This window comes from Delphinapterus leucas, chromosome 10 (genome assembly GCF_059928025.1).
Source record: "Delphinapterus leucas isolate spDelLeu-1000000601 "Yukka" chromosome 10, BTC_Dleu_Yukka2, whole genome shotgun sequence".
Classification (NCBI taxonomy): Eukaryota; Metazoa; Chordata; class Mammalia; order Artiodactyla; family Monodontidae; genus Delphinapterus; species Delphinapterus leucas.
The window spans coordinates 23,583,150-23,602,892 of record NC_143138.1 but is presented as its reverse complement, the minus strand read 5'-3'; the positions used below and the strand labels follow the sequence as shown (position 1 = coordinate 23,602,892).

Genomic DNA, 19,743 nt, shown 5'->3' with positions numbered 1-19,743 from the left:
TGGCATGTGTCCGAATTCTGGCAGACAGCTGATGAACGGGCTGAAAAGGTAGTGCCCGTGAGAGGGGACTCTGAGGTCACACTGCCTGGGTTTAAATCCCTGCCACTTTCTTGGTGTTGGTGACCTTGGGCAAGCCACTTAATCCTTCTGTACCTCAGGTTCCTCATCTGTCTGTTGGGAATAATACGACCTCCCTCATCAGATTCTTGAGCAGATTAAGTGAGTTCATCTCTGTAAATCGCCTTGAATAGTACGTGGCATGGAGTAGGTGTTCTACATGTGTTTGCCGATACCACCCACGCGCCCCAGCTGTATAGGGCCAAGTTCTACACAGTCCCATGTTGACCCTGCCTGGAACTGGAGAAAGGATAAGGGGGCTTGAGCGGCAGGCGTGAGAGTGGCAGCCCTGATCCACCTGGTGCTTTCTCTCTTGCAGACAGAGGGGCCGAGCCCCCCATTCACAGCACGGGTGCCCAGCTCTGCCTCAGCCTATGACCAGAGAGGACTGGCCCCCGGTCAGGAGTACCAGGTCACTGTCCGTGCCCTTCGAGGGACTAGCTGGGGCCCTCCTGCCTCCAAGACCATCACCACCAGTGAGAGCTGGGGCTGTGGGGTGGGGTCCTGGGTGGAGATCTGGATTTGAGAGGGGTGGCTGGGAATATGCCCTCCAAGAGGGCAGAGGGGAGGGATTGGCTGGGGGCAAGGCTCATAGAAGGAAAGCTGGTGACTGCAGATCCAGACTCCCACCTGATCCCTCCTCTCTCTGACCTGGCTAGTGATCGATGGCCCCCAGGACCTCCGAGTGGTGGCTGTGACGCCAACCACGCTGGAGCTCAACTGGCTGCGCCCCCAGGCCGAGGTGGACCAGTTCGTGGTGTCCTACGTCAGTGCCGGCAACCAGAGGGTGCGGCTAGAAGTGCCCTCTGAGGCAGACGGGACGCTGCTGACCGGCCTCATGCCAGGCGTAGAATACGTGGTGACCGTCACTGCCAAGCGGGGCCGGGCAGTAAGCTACCCGGCTTCTGTCAGGGCCAACACAGGTATGGCTGGCCAAGGGTTAGGGAAGTTTCTGAGCATAGGAGCCACTTCCTAGGGAGTCCACATGTCCGGCTCACAGGCTGCTCTGAACGCACTGACAGGGTGTGTGGCAGTCCCAAAGCACCTGCTGGGGGGCCTTGCTGTGCACCAAGGGCTCTGTGGAGATGGAGTTCTCAGGTGCTTGGAGTACTGTAGGAAGGCTATGGGCTGGAGTTTGGGAGGAGCTGCCTCATGGAGAGAAGCAGTAAATAGGAGATGCTGTCCGACCCACCCAGATGGGGGAGGTTCTGATCCAAACTTGGACACAGGGACAGCCCTTGAGCTCAGTCAGTGGTCAGATCTTGGAGAGATTGGAATTAGGCAGATTAGAGATCAGCACTCCTGTTGACTTTAGGATTGGGGATTGGGGGACTTAGGTCTCCGCAGTAATTTTCCACTAACCCTCACGGTCTCTTAACAGATGCCTGGATCTTTCTTTTCTTTTCCTGTGACAGAGGGACGCCCACCTCGCTGTAGCTCGCAGTCTCTCCTCCCACGCCCCTTTCTCTCCTTCAGACACAGGGCCCCACCCGCTGGTTTCTTCTCTCTAGGGCACCAACAGTGGCGGGCTTGGAGGGCACGGGGTGAGGGAATCCTGGGACACTAACTCCTTTCTCTCGATTCTCTTTCCAGGTGGGGCTGGGGCACAGGAGGAGGCCTCTGGTTCCGGTGGGAGGGACGGTGGGAGGGACGGTGGGAGGAACTGCTACGGGGAGGAGCGCAGGGATTGGTGGGGGGCTGCCACTGACCGGCTCTCCCCCTCCCCCTTTTTCCGCCCCGGCAGCACCAGGCCACTACAGTCACCCGGAGGCGCACGCCCCAGCCCCGTCCCCCAGGCCCCGGCCCCGGCCGGTCCCGGCCCCGCGGCCCCCGCGCCCACCAGTCCCCCCTCGGCCCTCGCGGCCGGCGGAGGAGGGGGAGGCGGAGTCTCGGCCCGGGCCGAACCTTCCCCAGCCCCCTCGGCGGGCGTGGGGCAACCTGACGGCCGAGCTGGGCCGCTTCCGCGGCACCGCGCAGGACCTGGAGCGCCACCTGCGGGCTCACGGCTACCCACTGCGGGCCAACCAGACCTACACGTCGGTGGCGCGCCACATCCACGAATACTTGCAGCGGCGTCGCCTGGCGGCGGCCATCCCCACCAGCTCCCCCGCACCCCCGGCCCGTCGCCCCCACCCCACCTCCAGCCCCGACTCGGGCACCTGGAAGCGGGACTCCAACCAGGGCACCTACGGCCTCTCGCCCGAAGGCGTCGACCGGGGGTCTGCTCCCCGCCACCCCAAGCCCGAGGTGCTGGGCAGTTCCGCCGACGGCGCACTACTCGTGTCCCTCGACGGGCTCCGCGGCCACTTCGAGCGCGTGGTGCTGCGCTGGCGGCCCCAGCCGCCCGCAGAGGGCCCCGGCGGGGAGCTGACCGTCCCGGGCACCACGCGCACCGTCAGCCTGCCAGATCTCAAGCCCGGCACCACCTACCACGTGGAGGTCCACGGGGTGCGGGCAGGGCAGACCTCCAAGTCCTACGCCTTCATCACAACCACAGGTAGTGTGGGTGGGGCCGCGGGACCACCCATCTCCTGCCCAGTCTCACCTGCCACTGGAGTCGGCATCCATGAGTTCCTCCCGCTGCCTCACTGCTCGGGCTGCCACCCCACCGCACGCTCTGTCTTCAAGCCCTACCTCGTCCAGGCTCCAAGAGAACCCCCCCCAACAAAGCGCACTTTCTCGTGTCCCTAGACGCCACCTCCACCCTCAGGGTCCTGGTGGATACCCAAGGTCAAGGAGACCTGTTCTTTGGGACTGTCTGATTTTCACTTGGGTTCCTAGGACACTTCTGCCAGGAATCCTGTTCTAGGCAACAGAAGGGGCATTTGGTGGGAGGGGCAGTGTCTGGAGCAGTTTGGGTCGGGTAGGGAGAGAAACCAGTGGTTCCCCACTCTGACTCACTGTGGTGAGAGTGGCTGAAGACTGTGGTCATGGTTACTATTTTCCACAATTTGGCCCCAACCTCAAAGGGACACATCGGAGCTGCTTGGAGGTGGCCTTGAAGCCATCAGGCAGCATGTGTGTGAGAGAGGTGAAACCACTGCTTCTTGAGCTGCCTTTCCAACCTCCTGGCTCACTTCACACTTGTCTCTCCCACAGGAACGACGTCCTGGCTCGGGGAAGGGGCGCTCTGTGGCTGTCGTGGGGAGGGTTCTGGACCTCTTCTTCCCCCACAGGGCCCAGATGCCACCTGAGCTGGATGTCCATCCCCCCATCCCCTCTTCCCTCTCTTCTCACTACCTACTGTCTCTGTACCCTCCCCCCCAACACCACCGTCTCCTCCTTTCTTCCAGGCTTGTCACTGCAGCACTATTGGAAGTCACGACCACCACCCAGTGGGGAAGGGGTTCCTGTGGGGAGGGACATGGTGGTCTGTTGGGGCTGGAGGTCACAGGAGCCTTGTGGGACGAGGGATGGCAGACTTTATTTCTTTTATTTATTACCTGCGGGCCTGTCTGTGCAGGACTGTGGTGCACGTTTGGGACGATGAGGTGACCCAGGGGGTGATCCAGGAGCAGAAAAGGGAGGGTCTGTAGGCTCTTAGAGGCTAGAGGGCAGAGCCTGGGGGCCAGGGTTTCCTTTCTGACTCTCATACTCTGCTCTCCTGTTTTCCTCCCCCTGCTTCTTCCCAGGGTCCTCCCCCTCAGACCTCCTGGGGGCCACTGATGAGCCTCCGCCCTCAGGCCCTTCAACGACTCAAGGGGCTCAGGCCCCTGTCCTGCAGCAGCGACCCCAGGAGCTGGCAGAGTTGAGGGTGCTGGGCAGAGACAAGACAGGGCACCTCCGCGTGGCCTGGACCGCCCAGCCTGACACCTTTGCCCACTTCCAGCTGTGCCTACGGGTGCCCGAAGGGCCTGGGGCACATGAGGAACTACTGCCAGGGGATGCCCGTCAGGCTCTGGTGCCCTCACCCCCTCCCGGATCCCCCTATGAGCTGTCACTTCGTGGGGTGCCCCCCGGGGGCGAGCCCTCTGCCCCTCTCATCTACCAAGGCATTATGGGTACATCCTGGGTTCTGCTCAAGACCAATGTCCTGAGGTTGGGGGAGGGGCTGGGCCATTAGGATTTCAGAGGTGGGGTGGAGATTGAAGGGCAGGGCTGGTGTTTGGGTCAGGGTGGTAGGAGAAACAAGGAGAGAAAAGGAGTTGAGGGTTCAGAGGCAAGAGGGATGGAGGGGGTCTTAGCACAATGGTAGGGTGGGCCGGGGGGAGTACTCCAGGCAAAGTAGATGAGAGGACAAAAGTCGAAGGATGGGACGAGGATTCAAGGAGAGAGGCTGTTGGCCCCCTGGCTCTCCGCTTACAGCTTTCTTTGTGCAGAATCGCCCTGCCCCCACTTCCTGGTTACTCCTCTGCCCCAGCCCGCCCACTATGTCTCTCAGGGTGGGTGTGGGGAGGCGTCTGGCCCTGAGGATCCTGACCCTCAGCCCTCTCCTCCCTTTCCCTTCTCCCAAGCCCCTGCCATCCCCTCCCTGGACAGGCTAGGACAGTGGCGCTGCCCCTCACCCTGCGAGCCCAGCCTGCAGTGGACAGCACCCCATGGTCCCATTAGCCAGCTCTCCCTGCAACTCCAGATCAAGCTCACCACTGGGGAGAGGGCGGTAAGGGAGAGAGGAGTTCAGGTGGACCGAGGCGTCTTCAGACTGCTCTGAAACAGCAATGGCAAGGTTCTGAACTCTCAGGGAAAACCACAGGGGACCTGAAGCTCCCCCAGAGACCTTGGTGTGAAGAGGGACTGGGACCTTTGTGAGTGGGGAGGCAGTTATCGCAAGGGCAGAGCCAAAGCTCTCACTCCAGAGCAGAGATTTGGGAGAAATGCCCACCTTCTTAGAAAAGCTGGTCCCGGAGAACAGAGGGCGGGGAATGGAGGCTTCTGGGAAGGGAGCTGTCCAGGATGGAGTGAGCCAGTGGGCAGAGGAGAGGGAAGGAGCCTGGGGACAAGGCAGTGCTTGAGCCCACGTGCTTTGCTTTGCCCCACACCCCAGACAGGGATGGGGAGAAGCCTGGGCAGCCCTTGGCCCCGCCACGCCTGGGCAAGCTGACGGTGACGGACATGACTTCCAACTCCCTGCTTCTGCACTGGACGGTCCCTGAGGGCGAGTTTGACTCCTTCGTGATCCAATACAAAGACAGGGACAGGCCCCAGGTGGTGCCTGTAGAGGGACCCCAGCGCTCAGCCCTCATCTCCAACCTGGACATCGGCCGCAAGTACAAATTCGTCCTGTACGGGCTCGTGGGCAAGAAGAGGCATGGCCCCCTGGTGGCTGAAGCCAAGATCTGTAAGTGAGAGGGGTCACACACACCCCTGCCTCTGCCCTCTGCACAGTCCTGAAGGGGGTCTGCCCAGTGCTTCAGCAAGTCCAGGAAGGCTCCCTGGAGAAGGTGGTGCCGGAGATGAATCCTGAAGGGAAAATTGTGGTGGTCAGGCAGGGAGGTTGAGGAGGGTAGAGCAAACAGAGGGAGAGTGAGGCAGGAGAGAGTGTGGCCCTGTAAGAGAATCAAAGCCTCTTTCCTCTGGGCGAGGGGCAGGGCACCTGGCAGCTGAGGGCACTGATCGCACTGATCTCATGTGTCCGACTGAGTCACTTGGACCTCATCTGAGGACCCTAGGGGGCCGCCAAAGGGCCTTACGTGAGAGAGGGACATAATTCAATGTTTATCTTACAAATAACACTGAGGCTACTGCAGAGGACAGCCGGAGAAGGCAGTCCTATTCCCTGAGGCGAGGGGCAACGGACGTGAGGAGCAGTGCAGCGGGGGACACTTAGTGAAACATCTTTCGAGCATTCGTTAAGTGTCAGATGTGTTCAAGATGTTCTAAGTGTGTCATCGCACTTAGTCCTCATAAGCAGCCCTGTGAGGCATGCTCATTTCACAGATGAGGAGAGCTGAGGCGCAGGGAGGGCAAGGTCACTTAAGCAGAAAGTGGTGGGGCCACAGGGTCACCCTGCTGCCCTCATGGGCCTGGAGAGCAGAGGAAAGGCCTGAAGAGGGGGTGTGGGTGTCCCAACAGGCAGAAGCCGGGGGGCAGGGAGAAGAGACATGGCCACTGGAACCCTGGAGATGGCTAACACTCAGGGCAAGAGCAGAGGAAGGGGTGCCTGCAGGGTGAATTGGGGAGAAGGATGCCAAAATGAAGGGTGCAGTCAGCCATGTCAGATTCCGTAAGAGTGATTCAAGGCTACAGAGTGTCCACAGAACTTAGCAATGGCGAGGTCACCACTCACCCTGGTGAGAGCGGCTGGTGGAGGGTGGAGCTGGGTTGGGAGGGTGAGGTAGGTGAGGACATGACTACAAGCAGTATAGACATCTCCTTCTGGAATGTGGGCTGGGACTAGAGAGCAGAGAGGGAGGGTGGAGGCTGGAGGGTGACATAGCCGAGTGGAGGAGCTTGTGTAAATGCGCATGGCACAGCCCAGGGAGGGAGGGTAGGAAAGGAGGAAGCGGGGCCCAGAGCGCAGCTGTGGGGGGCTCTCCCACGTAAGAATGCGCCAAGGACCAAGCTTCCCTCTCTTGGAGAAGAAAGCAGCCAGTTGTTAGGCCTGGAAACAGCAGAGGCTGTCCTGGGAGACTTCCCTGGCCGTGGAGATGTGGAAGGGGCTGGCTGGGCTCCCTTCTCTCTGAAGCCCTTTCCAGGCTGCAGAACGAGTCAGGGCCACACTAGTCCATACAGTGCTTTTGTGCCCCATCAAAGAAAGCACCCCTTCTTCCAGGTGGGCATAGCCCTTTGCCAGGGTTGGCAAGCAGAGCACTGGCTGGATTTCAGCCCCTCAGTGCTCCCTCCACCATGCACCTTTTGTGTAGTGAACAGCCTGTACAACCTCACACGGCATCCCCAGGTGGGAGATGGGTTCCTTCTTATCCTTTGACCTGTGTCCCTCCCTTCCCTCTACCTGCTCTTTCTAGTGCCTCAGACGGATTCCAGCTCAGTGACTCCACCTCGCCTGGGAAAGCTGTGGGTGACAGATCCCACCCCAGATTCGCTGCACCTCTCCTGGACTGTCCCTGAGGGCCAGTTTGACTCCTTCGTGGTCCAGTACAGGGACAGGGATGGACGGCCCCAGGTGGTGCCCGTGGAAGCCCCCGAGCGCTCGGTCATTGTCTCCCCGCTGGACCCTGACCACAAGTACAGATTCACTCTGTTTGGGATTGCCGACAAGAAGCGGCACGGCCCCCTCACGGCCGATGGCACCACTGGTGAGTAGCGGCCACCTAAGCCCCCATGTGACCCCTCCCAGTCTCCCGCATGCTTGTCCCCAGCCAGGAACCAGCTGGGGCCTCCCAGCGAGATGGCTGACTCCGAATCCTGGCCCTGCTTTTGGGCTCAGGGCCAGCCAGCCTCCCCCGCACTGCTGGGACCCTTTCATCCTGTTCAGCTGCTCCCCAAGGCCCAGAAGGTGTGTCACACCCTGGTTGCGTCAGATTTCTCAGAGTTCATCACTCGTGCTAACTGCGTAGAGACTCCCACAGGTGTGACAACCTGTCCAAACCCCAGGCCCCAATCCTGGGGTTCTGCCAACTCAGCCCTGCCTGGATCCTCTTATTTACAGCCCCAGAGAAGAGAGAGGAGCCCCGCCACCCAGAGTCCCCTGAGCAGCCCCTGCTGGGGGAGCTGACAGTGACTGGCAGCGCCCCAGACTCGCTGCGCCTGTCCTGGACAGTGGCCCAGGGCGCTTTTGACTCCTTCATGGTCCAGTACAAGGATGCGCAGGGGCGGGCCCAGGCAGTGCCCATCAGGGGGCATGAGAATGAGGTCACCGTCCCCGGCCTGGAGTCTGACCGGAAGTATAAGATGAACCTCTACGGGCTTCATGGCAGGCAGCGCGTGGGGCCTGTGTCCGTGGTGGCCACCACAGGTGAGTCAGGGCTGCACGGGGCTCCCTCCCTGGCCAACCCCCAGCCCTGTGAGCAGGACCTGACCCGGGATCCTTCACACTTCCCTCCACCTTCTCTTTCTCGGCTCCAGTTCTGCCAAACCTTCACAGTCTACTTCCCGACATCCCAGGACTTTGCATCCAGCCGCCAGCCCCTGACCAAACTTTCTTGGCCCTGCTTCTCCATCTCCAAGAACAGACCCCATTTCCCACATTCTGAGCACTGGGAATCACCCCTTCGTCCCAGGCTGTCCTCCCCGTGGATGTCCTCAGCCCCTGTGTTCTTTCCCCGCGGTCTTTGCTGGCCTTCTTCCCCTGGCTCAGGTTGTGGTCATTTCTGAGCTTCTGTTGCCTGCTGCCCACACCCTCCCGCCATAGCTGCTCTGTTCAGAGCTGGCAAATCCAAGGGACATGAGCTCCATGTTTCCCCAGCCTCCTCCCAGCCCCCTGACTCCCTGACTCCCAGCCAGCTTGGAGCAGGGCAAAGGGCTCACTTTCAGCCCCCCTGCCCTGCATTCCTCCATGAGCCCAGCCTCCCCCACCCAGCACCATTTCCATGGCTGTGTAGCATCGCGGTTGGGAGCATGGGCTCTAGAGCCAACTGCCTGGATTTTAATCCTAGCTCTGGGATCTTGTGCAAGTTACTGGACCTCTCTGGGCCTCAGCTTTCTCATCTGTTAAATGGGGATGATAATGGTAACAGCTTCACAGAGCTGTTAGAATTAAATGAGTTAATATACATATGGCACCTAGAACAGTGCCTGGCACATCGAAACTGCCATTGAAGAGTGAGCTACTATTTCTTCCTGACCCTCTCGCTTCCCAGGATCCTTTTTCTCTCCTCACCTCCCCACCTTCCCCATCCTTGCCTGGGTTATCATTCTTGCCTGCTGCCTCCTCAATCTCCTGTCTCCTTAGCAGTCCCCCGTGGACCGTGGAGTGAGTCACAGAAGGGCTGGCTTCCCTGTGCCAGTCTCCCCGCCCCATGGAGCCTCAGCAAAGACCTAGCTGCTGCAGACAGTGGGCAGATGCCTCGGGGCTGTGACTCTAGCCCAGGCTGGGGAAGAGCACGGCCCTCCACAGCCCCCAGCGCCATCCGCAACATCTCCCCCGCCCACGCCCCGCTCCCGCTCTTGTCTGAAGTGGAGGGAGAGGCAGGGTTGCCCTGGGAAGCCTTAGCGGAGCACATCCCATTTCCTGTCCTGGTCAGTGGAGCTGAAAGGGAGGAACACAGTGGGAAGAAGCCTTACTGCCCCCTCGCTCTCCTGTGGTCAGCACTGTCCATGAACACAGCAGAGAAGCATCCCTCAGAGTTCTCTCTCTTCCCATCTCGTCTCCTTTCTCAGATGTGAGAGGTGGCCCCCTACCCCCACAGTGCAGTCGTCCAGCACTGACGAGGTTTAGGGGCCTGTCTCAGCCCTGTCTCCTTTGATGAGTTACTGAATGGCTAATACAAAGGCTACAGGAACCCCTAAGCTGACAGCTTGAAGAGTATATTTGCCAAATGTACTTTATTGTCACGATTAACATCACCACAAAGCACATCACCTGTAAAGTCTAATCTCTTCTCTCAGCCCCGCAGGAAGGCGTGGACGAGACCCCCAGCCCCACAGAGCCCAGCACAGAGGCACCAGAGCCCCTCGAGGAGCCCCTCCTGGGGGAGCTGACGGTGATAGGATCCTCCCCGGACTCGCTGAGCCTCTCCTGGACCGTCCCCCAGGGCCACTTCGACTCTTTCACCGTCCAGTACAGAGACAGGGATGGGCAGGCCAAGGTGATGCGGGTGCCTGGGCACCAGGACGGGGTCACCATCTCGGGCCTGGAGCCAGACCGCAAGTACAAGATGAACCTGTACGGCTTCCATGACAGCCAGCGCGTGGGCCCCGTCTCTGTCATCGGGGTGACAAGTGAGTGGATGGTGGAAGCCCCAGGGTGGGACCTCGTGGGAGGATCACCCTCTCTCAGGTGATGGGTGAGCGGGGTGCAGGAGGCCCCTCTACTCGAGGCTGAGCCATGGTGCCCTGTGTGCCTCCTCCAGGCTCCCTGAGGACCAGTGTGTCCCCCTGGGCAGAGAAGGGCCTCTGTGAGCCATGCTGGTGGCTGCCCTGGTCCCCCACAGCTGACCCCGGAGGCTCCAGGCATGTTTATGAGATGTCAGCTAAGCAGGACCACCCAGCCCCAAGGACGGGCTTCTCTGAACTGACTTCAGGGCCCGGAGCCGGGGTCAAGGCTTGGGAGGAGACCCAAGGACATCACCTGGGACCCTGCCTCACCCTCTCTGTGTCTCTCCTTCTCAGCTGCAGAGGAAGACACCCCCAGCCCCACAGAACCCAGCACAGAGGCCTCGGAGGCCCCCGAGGAGCCCCTCCTGGGGGAGCTGACGGTGACAGGATCCTCCCCGGACTCGCTGAGCCTCTCCTGGACCGTCCCCCAGGGCCGCTTCGACTCCTTCACCGTCCAGTACAAGGGCAGGGACGGGCTCCAGGTGGTGCGTGTCGGGGGCGAGGAGCGTGAGGTGACCGCTGGGGGCCTGGAGCCCGGGCGCAAGTACAAGATGCACCTGTACGGCCTGCACGGGGGGCGGCGTGTGGGCCCCGTGTCCACCGTGGGCGTGACCGGTGAGTGAGGCTGGGGGCTTGTTTGTTTTCCTCCCACCAGTGGCCCCCAGCCTCCCTGTGGCATTGCCCTCCCTTGCCTTCCCCACCTGCCTGGGGAAGACCTAGAAAGAACAGCTCACGGGGGACTGGGCTACAACCAGCTGCGCGACTTTGAGCAAGTCTTAAACTTTCTGTGCCTGTTTCCTCAGCTGTAAAATGGGGATAGTGACACCTGCCTCACAGAACCGTTGTGAGATTAAATGAATTAACAGACCTAAGAAAGGGTCTGGCACCAAGTAAACATGCTGGCAATGTTTGCTGCTATGGTTACTACATTTGTCCTTAGCCTGGGGTCTGCTCTGTCGCCTTTGGCTGGTTCAGCTTAGATATTCAGAATGTCCATGAAACATTGCCCTCTGCACCAGTGCAGCTGGAAACTTTCTTTACTGCTCATCCAGTGAGTGGTTATAGCAAGGAAGAATGTCCCTTCCACCCGGGTACAGGGCCACTCAGCCACCACAGAGGACCAGCCTGGGCACCTACTCTCCAGAGCCCCAGCGTGAGGGGCCAGATCACAGACAGGCCTCTGGGACCCTCCTGCTAATCTGCCCAGCTTGGCCCCAGCAAGGGGCATCTCTTTTCCCCTTTGTTCACTGAAACAAAGACACAGCTTTTTCAAAAGCAACTTTTAATATAAAGGGGAAGATTTTGAAAAGCAGAGAAACAGGTTTCCAGAGCATGGTTTCTGTACTTCTCAAAGGGACTTGGTTGGCTTAGTTTCCAGAAGCTTCCACTCCCGATTTCTTTTCTTTCTTTAGTCAGCCCAGAGAGTAGGGAGAGGGGAAATCCTCTCTGAGGTACTGTCCTGCAGGCCTTAAGTAGCAGGATGGAGGCTCATGCCAGGCCCAGAAAATGTGGCCGAGGTTTTTCCTGGAGCCACCCTCAGTCCATCCATCTGTCCGGGACAGCCACACTGGTCCCTGGGTAAGGATGGACAGTGTCGGGCACTGACTGAGGCGGTGCAGTAGAGGAAAACCGAATCTTGCAATCGGAGAAACTGAGTTCCATCCCTGGCGTCTCAGTTCTTAGCTGTGCGATGGCGCTCATCATCCGAGCAGGAAGGTGATAGGCAGCTGGAGCCCGCTGAGCTGACCCAGGGCCGGTCCCTGGCACACAGCGCGTGGTGAACCGTTGCTAGGAGAAGAATTAGCATGCAGCTTTAGAAACATGGCTAACTTGGGAAAGGATTATGCCAAATGCAGCATAGGGCCTGCGGTACTCATGGGTAGCTATCATTCCACCTTTCCCAGTTAAGCCAAACCACCAATGATAAGGCTTGATGGTGAGGGGCAGTTTCTCTCTCTCATGGAAAGAAGTACAGAGACGCAGGAAACGGATGCTAAAGGAACCAGCAGAGCTAGAAGGCAAATGAAATGAAACACAATGCACGCGTGGCCTGGCACCTGTACCTGGGAGAAGCTCAGTACGTGATGGTTGTTCTGGCCCGCCTTCAGCTGCCTGCATCCCCGCCCTCCCCACTCAGACTTATTGCTATCCTCCTGAGGCCTCATCTCCAGCCTGGCCACACCACACGGCTGGTGGGATCTTAGTTCCCCGGCCAGGGATTGAACCCGTGCCCCCTACAGTGGAAGCGTGGAGCCCTAACCACTGGACCACCAGGGAAGTCCCATGCCAGTCTGTTTTTTTGTTTGTTTGTTTGTTTTTGTGGTACGCGGGCCTCTCACCATTGTGGCCTCTCCCGTAGCGGAGCACAGGCTCCAGACGCGCAGGCCCAGCAGCCATGGCTCACAGGCCCAGCCGCTCCGCGGCATGTGGGATCCTCCCAGACCGGGTCACGAACCCGTGTCCCCTGCATCGGCAGGCGGACTCTCAACCACTGCGCAACCAGGGAAGCCCCCAGCCTGTTTTTAAAGCAGGTTTTATCAGTACAGAGCCTAGTCTTGTCCTCCCACAGGAGCCAGAGAAACAAGCTCTTGGGAACCCCACTCACCCAGCTGCCCCTCTGCCAGTTGCCTCTTGGGACCACCTTCCAGGCTGGTCACTAATGAGCAGGGCTTCCCAGACTCAGCTCATTCTGGGGCAATGGGGACCAGCAGGTCCTGAGCTTGGCCTTTTCCAGACGTGCAGACCATTCATTCATTTAACAAACATTTGTGGAGCACCCACTGGGTGCCAGTGCTGGGGACACAGCAGCGAACAAGGCAAAGCTCCTGCTGAGAGCTCACATTCTGTCAGAGGGAGACAGGCACCAAATTGCACAAATATGTCAGTGAGACCGTATGTGACAGTGACAAGAGCTGGGGAGAAAAGCAAAGCCCAGTAGGTGAGATGGTGAGTGGGCGGGAAGCAGGCAGGAAAGGGCCTCCCTGAGAAAAGGACCTGCAGGAGGGAGAGGACAAGCCACGCAGGCCTCTGGGGAAGAGCATCCGGAGCAGAGGGAAGGTGCCTGAATGTCTGTGGACCAGTGAGGAATGTTTTGGAATGGGGAGGGTGATGTGAGAGATAAACAGGTGGGGCCTTGGAGGTCATTGTAAGGACCTGGTTTTTTCTCTGAGTGAGATGGAAGCCATTGCGGGAACAGACTCTGACTAATGTGTTAACAGTGGGGAACAGAGCAAAGGCGATGAGGGTGGAGGAGGGAGGGGATTTAGGAGACTGTGCTATAGTCCAGTAAGAGCACGTGTGCTTAGAGATGGTGGCGGTGGAGCTGGGGAGGGGGAAGGGGGTCAGCTTCTGAAGGTAATGCGGACAGGATTTCCTCGCAGGCCGGCCGAGGGGTGGAAGAGAGGACTCAGGGATGACTCGGCGAATGAAGCTGGTTTTGCTGAGGTGGGAAAGCTGGGGAGGGAGCAGGTGTGGCAGCAGCCCCTGAGCTCGGTTTTGGACTTGTTGAGTTTGAGACATCAGTTAGGCACCCAAGGAAGATGCTGAGCAAACACAAGTCTGGGGGTCAGCAGGGAGGTCTGGATGGGAGGTCTTTGGAGCCAGAGATGCACAGATGGAACTTCAGCCACTTTCCCAGGATCTCAGTGGTGGCTGACACCCCTCCCCGCAAGCACAGCCCCGGATTCTGGCAGGGATTTAGTGAAGGGTTGTTGGCCAGACAGATGCCGCCAATCAGTGTAGTCTTACATCAGAACCACCCGGTGGGCACCACAAAAACAACACACATAATTACTACAAGGGGAAGAGGGGCTTTTCCTAACAGCCCCCCACCATCTCTATCTCAGCTCCACAACCAGAAGAGACTCCCGCAGCCACCGAGCGCCCCCGGAAGCCACACCTCGGGGAGCTGACAGTGACAGATGTGACCCCCAGCTCCGTGGGCCTTGCATGGACAGTCCCTGAGGGCCAGTTTGACTCCTTCGTGGTCCAGTACAAGGACAGGGATGGGCAGCCCCAGGCAGTGCCTGTGGCCGCAGACCAGCGAGAGGCCACTGTCCCCGGCCTGGAGCCTGCTCGCAAATACAAGATGAACTTCTACGGGCTACATGGTGGGCAGCGCATGGGCCCCCTCTCTGTGGTAGCCATGACTGGTGAGTGAGCGTGGGTAAAGGTAGTTCCCATCCCTGGTTACCCGGGGCCACCCCCTCCCCGAGCCTCTCTCTCAGGTCCTGCCTCAGTGGCCCCTGCAGGTCCTCCCCAGTCTATTACCTGAGCCCTTGGCTCCTCTCCTGAGCTGGAACCTTCCCTACCCTCCAGTCTCCACCTCCACTCTGTCTCCTCCCCCAGGCAGGATTGTCTTCCTCCCATCTGACCTGAGTCTAGCCAAACGCTGTCTCTCTGACTGTCCACAGCTGTTTCCTTCCCTCTCTTTACAACCCTGCTGTGACTTGGACCCAGCTACCACCTCCCCCTGCTGCCCTTTTTCATTGGGGTTAAAGAACACACATCCCTTGAATCTCTTCTCAGGGGCCCTCAGCCCCCTGGTCTGAGCTGTGTTCCCTTCTGGCCAAGCCAGAATCTCGCTCCCTCAGGGAAGCGGCCCTTGCTCGTGGCTCCCAGCCTCTCCCACCCCTCATGCTTCCTGGGCACAGGTTGCCACCAGTTTTGTGCTATGGTGTCTGGTGAGACCAGTGAACCCCTTTCAGAGCAATGTCTTAAAATCCATAAAGTAAAACACATAGGATTACAAAGGTAACCAATTCTATCGATTAACCAATTATCAAAAATATTTTAAAACTCGAATTTATGATTCAGTAATACAGGAACTTCATCATTAGTTCATTAAATAGCAAGACTTAGCGGCATGTTTAATAACCTACCCACATTTAGAAGCAGTGATGAGTGTAAAGAGTATTTTTTTTAATTTTTTAATTTTATTTTACCTTTTTATACAGCAGGTTCTTATTAGTTATCCAGTTTATACATATTAGTGTATACATGTCAATCCCAATCTCCCAGTTCATCCCACCACCACCACCACCACCCCCGCCACTTTCCCCCCTTGGTGTCCATACATTTGTTCTGTACCTCTGTGTCTCAACTTCTGCCCTGCAAACCGGTTCATCTGCACCATTTCTCTAGGTTCCACATATATGCGTTAATATACAATATTTGTTTTTCTTTTTCTGACTTACTTCACTCTGTATGACAGACTCTAGGTCCATCCACGTCTCCACAAATCACCCAATTTGGTTCTTTCTTACGGCTGAGTAATATTCCATTGTATATATGTACCACATCTTCTTTATCATTTGTTGATGGGCCTTTAGGCTGCTTCCATGACCTGGCTATTGTAAATAGTGCTGCAATGAACATTGGGGTGCATGTGCCTTTTTGAATTATGGTTTTCTCATATACTGGGTATATGCCCAGTAGTGGGATTTCTGGGTCATATGGTAATTCTATTTTTAGTTTTTTAAGGAACCTCCATACTGTTCTCCATAGAGGCTGTATCAATTTACATTCTTACCAACAGTGCAAGAGGGTTCCTTTTCCTCCACACCCTCTCCAGCATTTGCTGTTTATAGATTTTCTGATGATGCCCATTCTAACTGGTGTGAGGTGATACCTCATTGTAGTTTTGATTTGCATTTCTCTAATAATTAGTGGTGTTGAGCAGCTTTTCATGTGCTTCTTGGCCATCTGTATGTCTTCTTTGGAGAACTGTCTATTTAGGTCTTCTGCCCATTTTTGGACTGGGTTGTTTGTTTTTTTAATATTGAGCTGCATGAAATGTTTATATATTTTGGAGATTAATCCTTTGTCCATTGATTCGTTTGTAAATATTTTCTCCCATTCTGAGGGTTGTCTTTTCGTCTTGTTTGTAGTTTTCTTTGCTTTGCAAAAGCTTTTAAGTTTCATTAGGTCCCATTTGTTTATTTTTGTTTTTATTTCCATTACTGTAGGAGGTGGATCAAAAAAGATCTTGCTGTGATTTATGTCAAAGAGTGTTTTCCTCTAAGAGTTTGATAGTGTCCAGTCTTACATTTAGGTCTCTAATCCATTTTGAGTTTATTTTTGTGTATGGTGTTAGGGAGTGTTCTAATTTCATTATTTTACATGTAGCTGTCCAGTTTTCCCAGCACCACTTATTGAAGAGACTGTCTTTTCTCCATTTTATATCCTTGCCTCCTTTGTCATAGATTAGTTGACCATAGATGTGTGAGCTTATCTCTGGGCTTTCTGTCCTGTTCCATTGATCTATATTTCTGTTTTTGTGCCAGTACCATATTGTCTTGATTACTGTAGCTTTGTAGTATCATCTGAAGTCAGGGAGTCTGATTCCTCCAGTTATGTTTTTTCCCCTCAAGACTGCTTTGGCTATTCGGGGTCTTTTGTGTTTCCATACAAATTTTAAGATTTTTTTGTTCTAGTTCTGTAAAAATGCCATTGGTAATTTGATAGGGATTTCACTGAATCTGTAGATTGCTTTGGTAGTATAGTCATTTTCACAATATTGATTCTTCCAATCCAATAACATGGTATATCTCTCCATCTGTTTGTATTATCTTTAATTTCTTTCATCAGTGTCTTATAGTTTTCTGCATACAGGTCTTTTGTCTCCCTAGGTAGGTTTATTCCTAGGTGTTTTATTCTTTTTGTTACAGTGGTAAATGGGAGTGTTTCCTTAATTTCTCTTTCAGATTTTTCATCATTATTGTATAGGAATGCAAGAGATTTCTGTGCATTAATTTTGTATCCTGCATCTTTACCAAATTCATTTATTAGCTCTAGTAGATTTCTGGTGGCATCTTTAGGATTCTCTATGTATAGTATCGTGTCATCTGCAAACAGTGACAGTTTTACTTCTTCTTTTCCAATGTGTATTCCTTTTATGTCTTTTTCTTCTCTGATTGCCATGGCTAGGACTTCAAAAACTATGTTGAATAATAGTGGTGAGAGTGGACATCCTTGTCTTGTTCCTGATCTTAGAGGAAATGCTTTCAGTTTTTCACCATTGAGAATGATGTTTGCTGTGGGTTTGTCGTATATGGCCTTTATTATGTTGAGGTAGGTTACCTCTATGTCCACTTTCTGGAGAGTTTTTATCATAAATGGGTGTTGAATTTTGTCAAAAGCTTTTTCTGCATCTATTGAGATGATCATATGGTTTTTATTCTTCAGTTTGTTAATACGGTCTATCACATTGATTGATTTGCGTGTATTGAAGAATCCTTGCATCCTTGGGATAAACCCCACTTGATCATGGTGTATGATCCTTTTAATGTGTTGTTGGATTCTGTTTGCTAGTATTTTGTTGAGGATTTTTGCATCTATATTCATCAGTGATATTGGTCTGTAATTTTCTTTTTGTAGCATCTTTGTCTGGTTTTGGTATCAGGGTGATGGTGGCCTCATAGAATGAGTTTGGGAGTGTTCCTTCCTCTGCAACTTTTGGAAGAGTTTGAGAAGGATGGGTGTTAGCTCTTCTCTAAATGTTTGATAGAATTCACATGTGAAGCCATCTGGTCCTGGACTTTTGTTTGTTGTAAGATTTTTAATCACAGTTTCAATTTCATTACTTGTGATTGGTCGGTTCATATTTTCTATTTCTTCCTGGTTCAGTCTTGGAAGGTTATACCTTTCTAAGAATTTGTCCATTTCTTCCAGGTTGTCCATTTTATTGGCATAGAGTTGCTTATAGTAGTCTCTTAGGATGCTTTGTATTTCTGCAGTGTCTGTTGTAACTTCTCCTTTTTCATTTCTAATTTTATTGATTTGAGTCCTCTCCCTCTTTTTCTTTTTTTTTAAATATTTAATTTTATTTATTTTTGACTGGGTTGGGTTTTTGTTGCTGCGCGCGGGCTTTCTCCAGTTGCCGTGAGCAGGGACTACTCTTGTTGCAGTGCACGGTCTTCTCACTGTGGTGGATTCTCTTGTTGCGGAGCATGGGCTCTAGGCATGCGGGCTTCAGTAGTTGTGGCACGCGGGCTCTAGAGCGCAGGCTCAGTAGTTGTGGTGCATGGGCTTAGTTGCTCCATGGCATGTGGGATCTTCCTGGACCAGGGATCAAACCCGTGTCCCCTGCATTGGCAGGCAGATTCTCAACCACTGTGCCACCAGGGAAGTCCCACCAGTCTATTCTGTATGTCCCTGATTCTGTTTCTGTTTCATAGATAAGTTCATTTGTGTCATATTTTATTTTTTTTTAACATATTTATTGGAGTATAATTGTTTTACAATGGTATGTTAGTTTCTGCTTTATAACAAAGTGAATCAGTTATACATATACATATGTTCCCATATCTTTTCCCTCTTGCATCTCCCTCCCTCCCACCCTCCCTATCCCACCCCTCTAGGTGGTCACAAACCACCTAGCTGATCTCCCTGTGCTATGCGGCTGCTTCCCACTAGCTATCTATTTTATGTTTGGTAGTATATATATGTCCATGCCACTCTCTCACTTTGTCACAGTTTACCCTTCCCCCTCCCCATATCCTCAAGTCCATTCTCTAGTAGGTTCCCTCTTTTTCTTGATGAGTCTGGCTAATGGTTTATCAATTTGTTTATCTTCTCAAAGAACCATCTTTTAGTTTTATTGATCTTTGCTATTGTTTTCTTTGTTTCTATTTCATTTATTTCTGCTCTGATCTTTATGATTTCTTTCCTTCTACTAACTTTGGGCTTTGTTTGTTCTTTCTCTAGTTCCTTCAGGTGTAAGGTTAGAGTTTTTATTTGAGATTTTTCTTGTTTCTTGAGGTAGGCTTTTATTGCTATAAGCTTCCCTCTTAGAACTGCTTTTGCTGCATCCCATAGGTTTTGGATAGTCATGTTTTCATTGTAATTTGTCTCTAGGTTTTTTTTGATTTCTTCTTTGATTTCTTCAGTGATCTCTTGGTTATTTAGTAACGTATTGTTTAGCCTCCATGTGTTTGTGTTTTTAAAATTTTTTTCCCTGTAATTGATTTGTAATCTCATAGTGTTGTGGTCAGAAAAAATGCTTGATATGGGGCTTCCCATATCAAGCATGAACACGGGGCACCAGGTTCGTGCCCCAGTCTGGGAAGATCCCACATGCCGCGGAGCGGCTGGGCCTGTGAGCCATGGCCGCTGAGCCTGTGCGTCCGGAGCCTGTGCTCCGCAACAGGAGAGGCCACAGCAGTGAGAGGCCCGCATGCCGCAAAAAAAAAAAAAAAAAAATGCTTGATATGATTTCAGTTTTCTTAAATTTACTGAGGCTTGATTTGTGACCCAAGGTGTGATCTATACTGGCGAAGGTTCCGTGTGCACTTGAGAAGAAAGTGTAATCTGCTGTTTTTGGATGGAATGTCCTATAAATATCAATTAAATCTATCTGGTCTGTTGTGCCATTTAAAGCTTGTGTTTCCTTATTAATTTTCTGTTTGGCTGATCTGTCCATTGGTGTAAGTGAGGTGTTAAAGTCCCCCATTATTATTGTGTTACTGTCGATTTCCTCTCTTACAGCTGTTAGCAGTTGCCTTATGTACTGAGGTGCTCCTATGTTGGGTGCATATATATTTATAATTGTTATATCTTCTCCTTGGATTGATCCCTTGATCATTATGTAGTGTCCTTCCTTGTCTCATGTAACATTCTTTATTTTAAAGTCTATTTTATCTGATATGAGTATTGCTACTCCAGCTTTCTTTTGATTTCCATTTGCATGGAATATCTTTTTCCATCCCCTCACTTTTAGTCTGTATGTGTCCCTAGGTCTGAAGTGGGTCT

General features: G+C 53.9%; 1 protein-coding gene across 4 annotated transcripts in view; it reads left to right on the top strand.

The window, feature by feature from the left end:
- Positions 1-19,743, top strand: part of TNXB (tenascin XB) — a 58,866-nt gene that overhangs the window by 15,671 nt on the left and 23,452 nt on the right. For 3 of the 4 annotated variants that reach the window (XM_089918587.1, XM_089918584.1, XM_089918586.1), the window contains 10 exons: positions 437-593; positions 777-1,040; positions 1,862-2,614; positions 3,750-4,118; positions 5,102-5,395; positions 7,023-7,313; positions 7,667-7,972; positions 9,565-9,897; positions 10,288-10,608; positions 13,839-14,144. In XM_089918587.1, coding sequence (XP_089774713.1) covers positions 437-593; positions 777-1,040; positions 1,862-2,614; positions 3,750-4,118; positions 5,102-5,395; positions 7,023-7,313; positions 7,667-7,972; positions 9,565-9,897; positions 10,288-10,608; positions 13,839-14,144 — 3,394 coding nt within the window. The remainder of the gene's footprint in view (positions 1-436; positions 594-776; positions 1,041-1,861; positions 2,615-3,749; positions 4,119-5,101; positions 5,396-7,022; positions 7,314-7,666; positions 7,973-9,564; positions 9,898-10,287; positions 10,609-13,838; positions 14,145-19,743) is intronic. The other variant, XM_089918588.1, reaches the window with a different exon arrangement.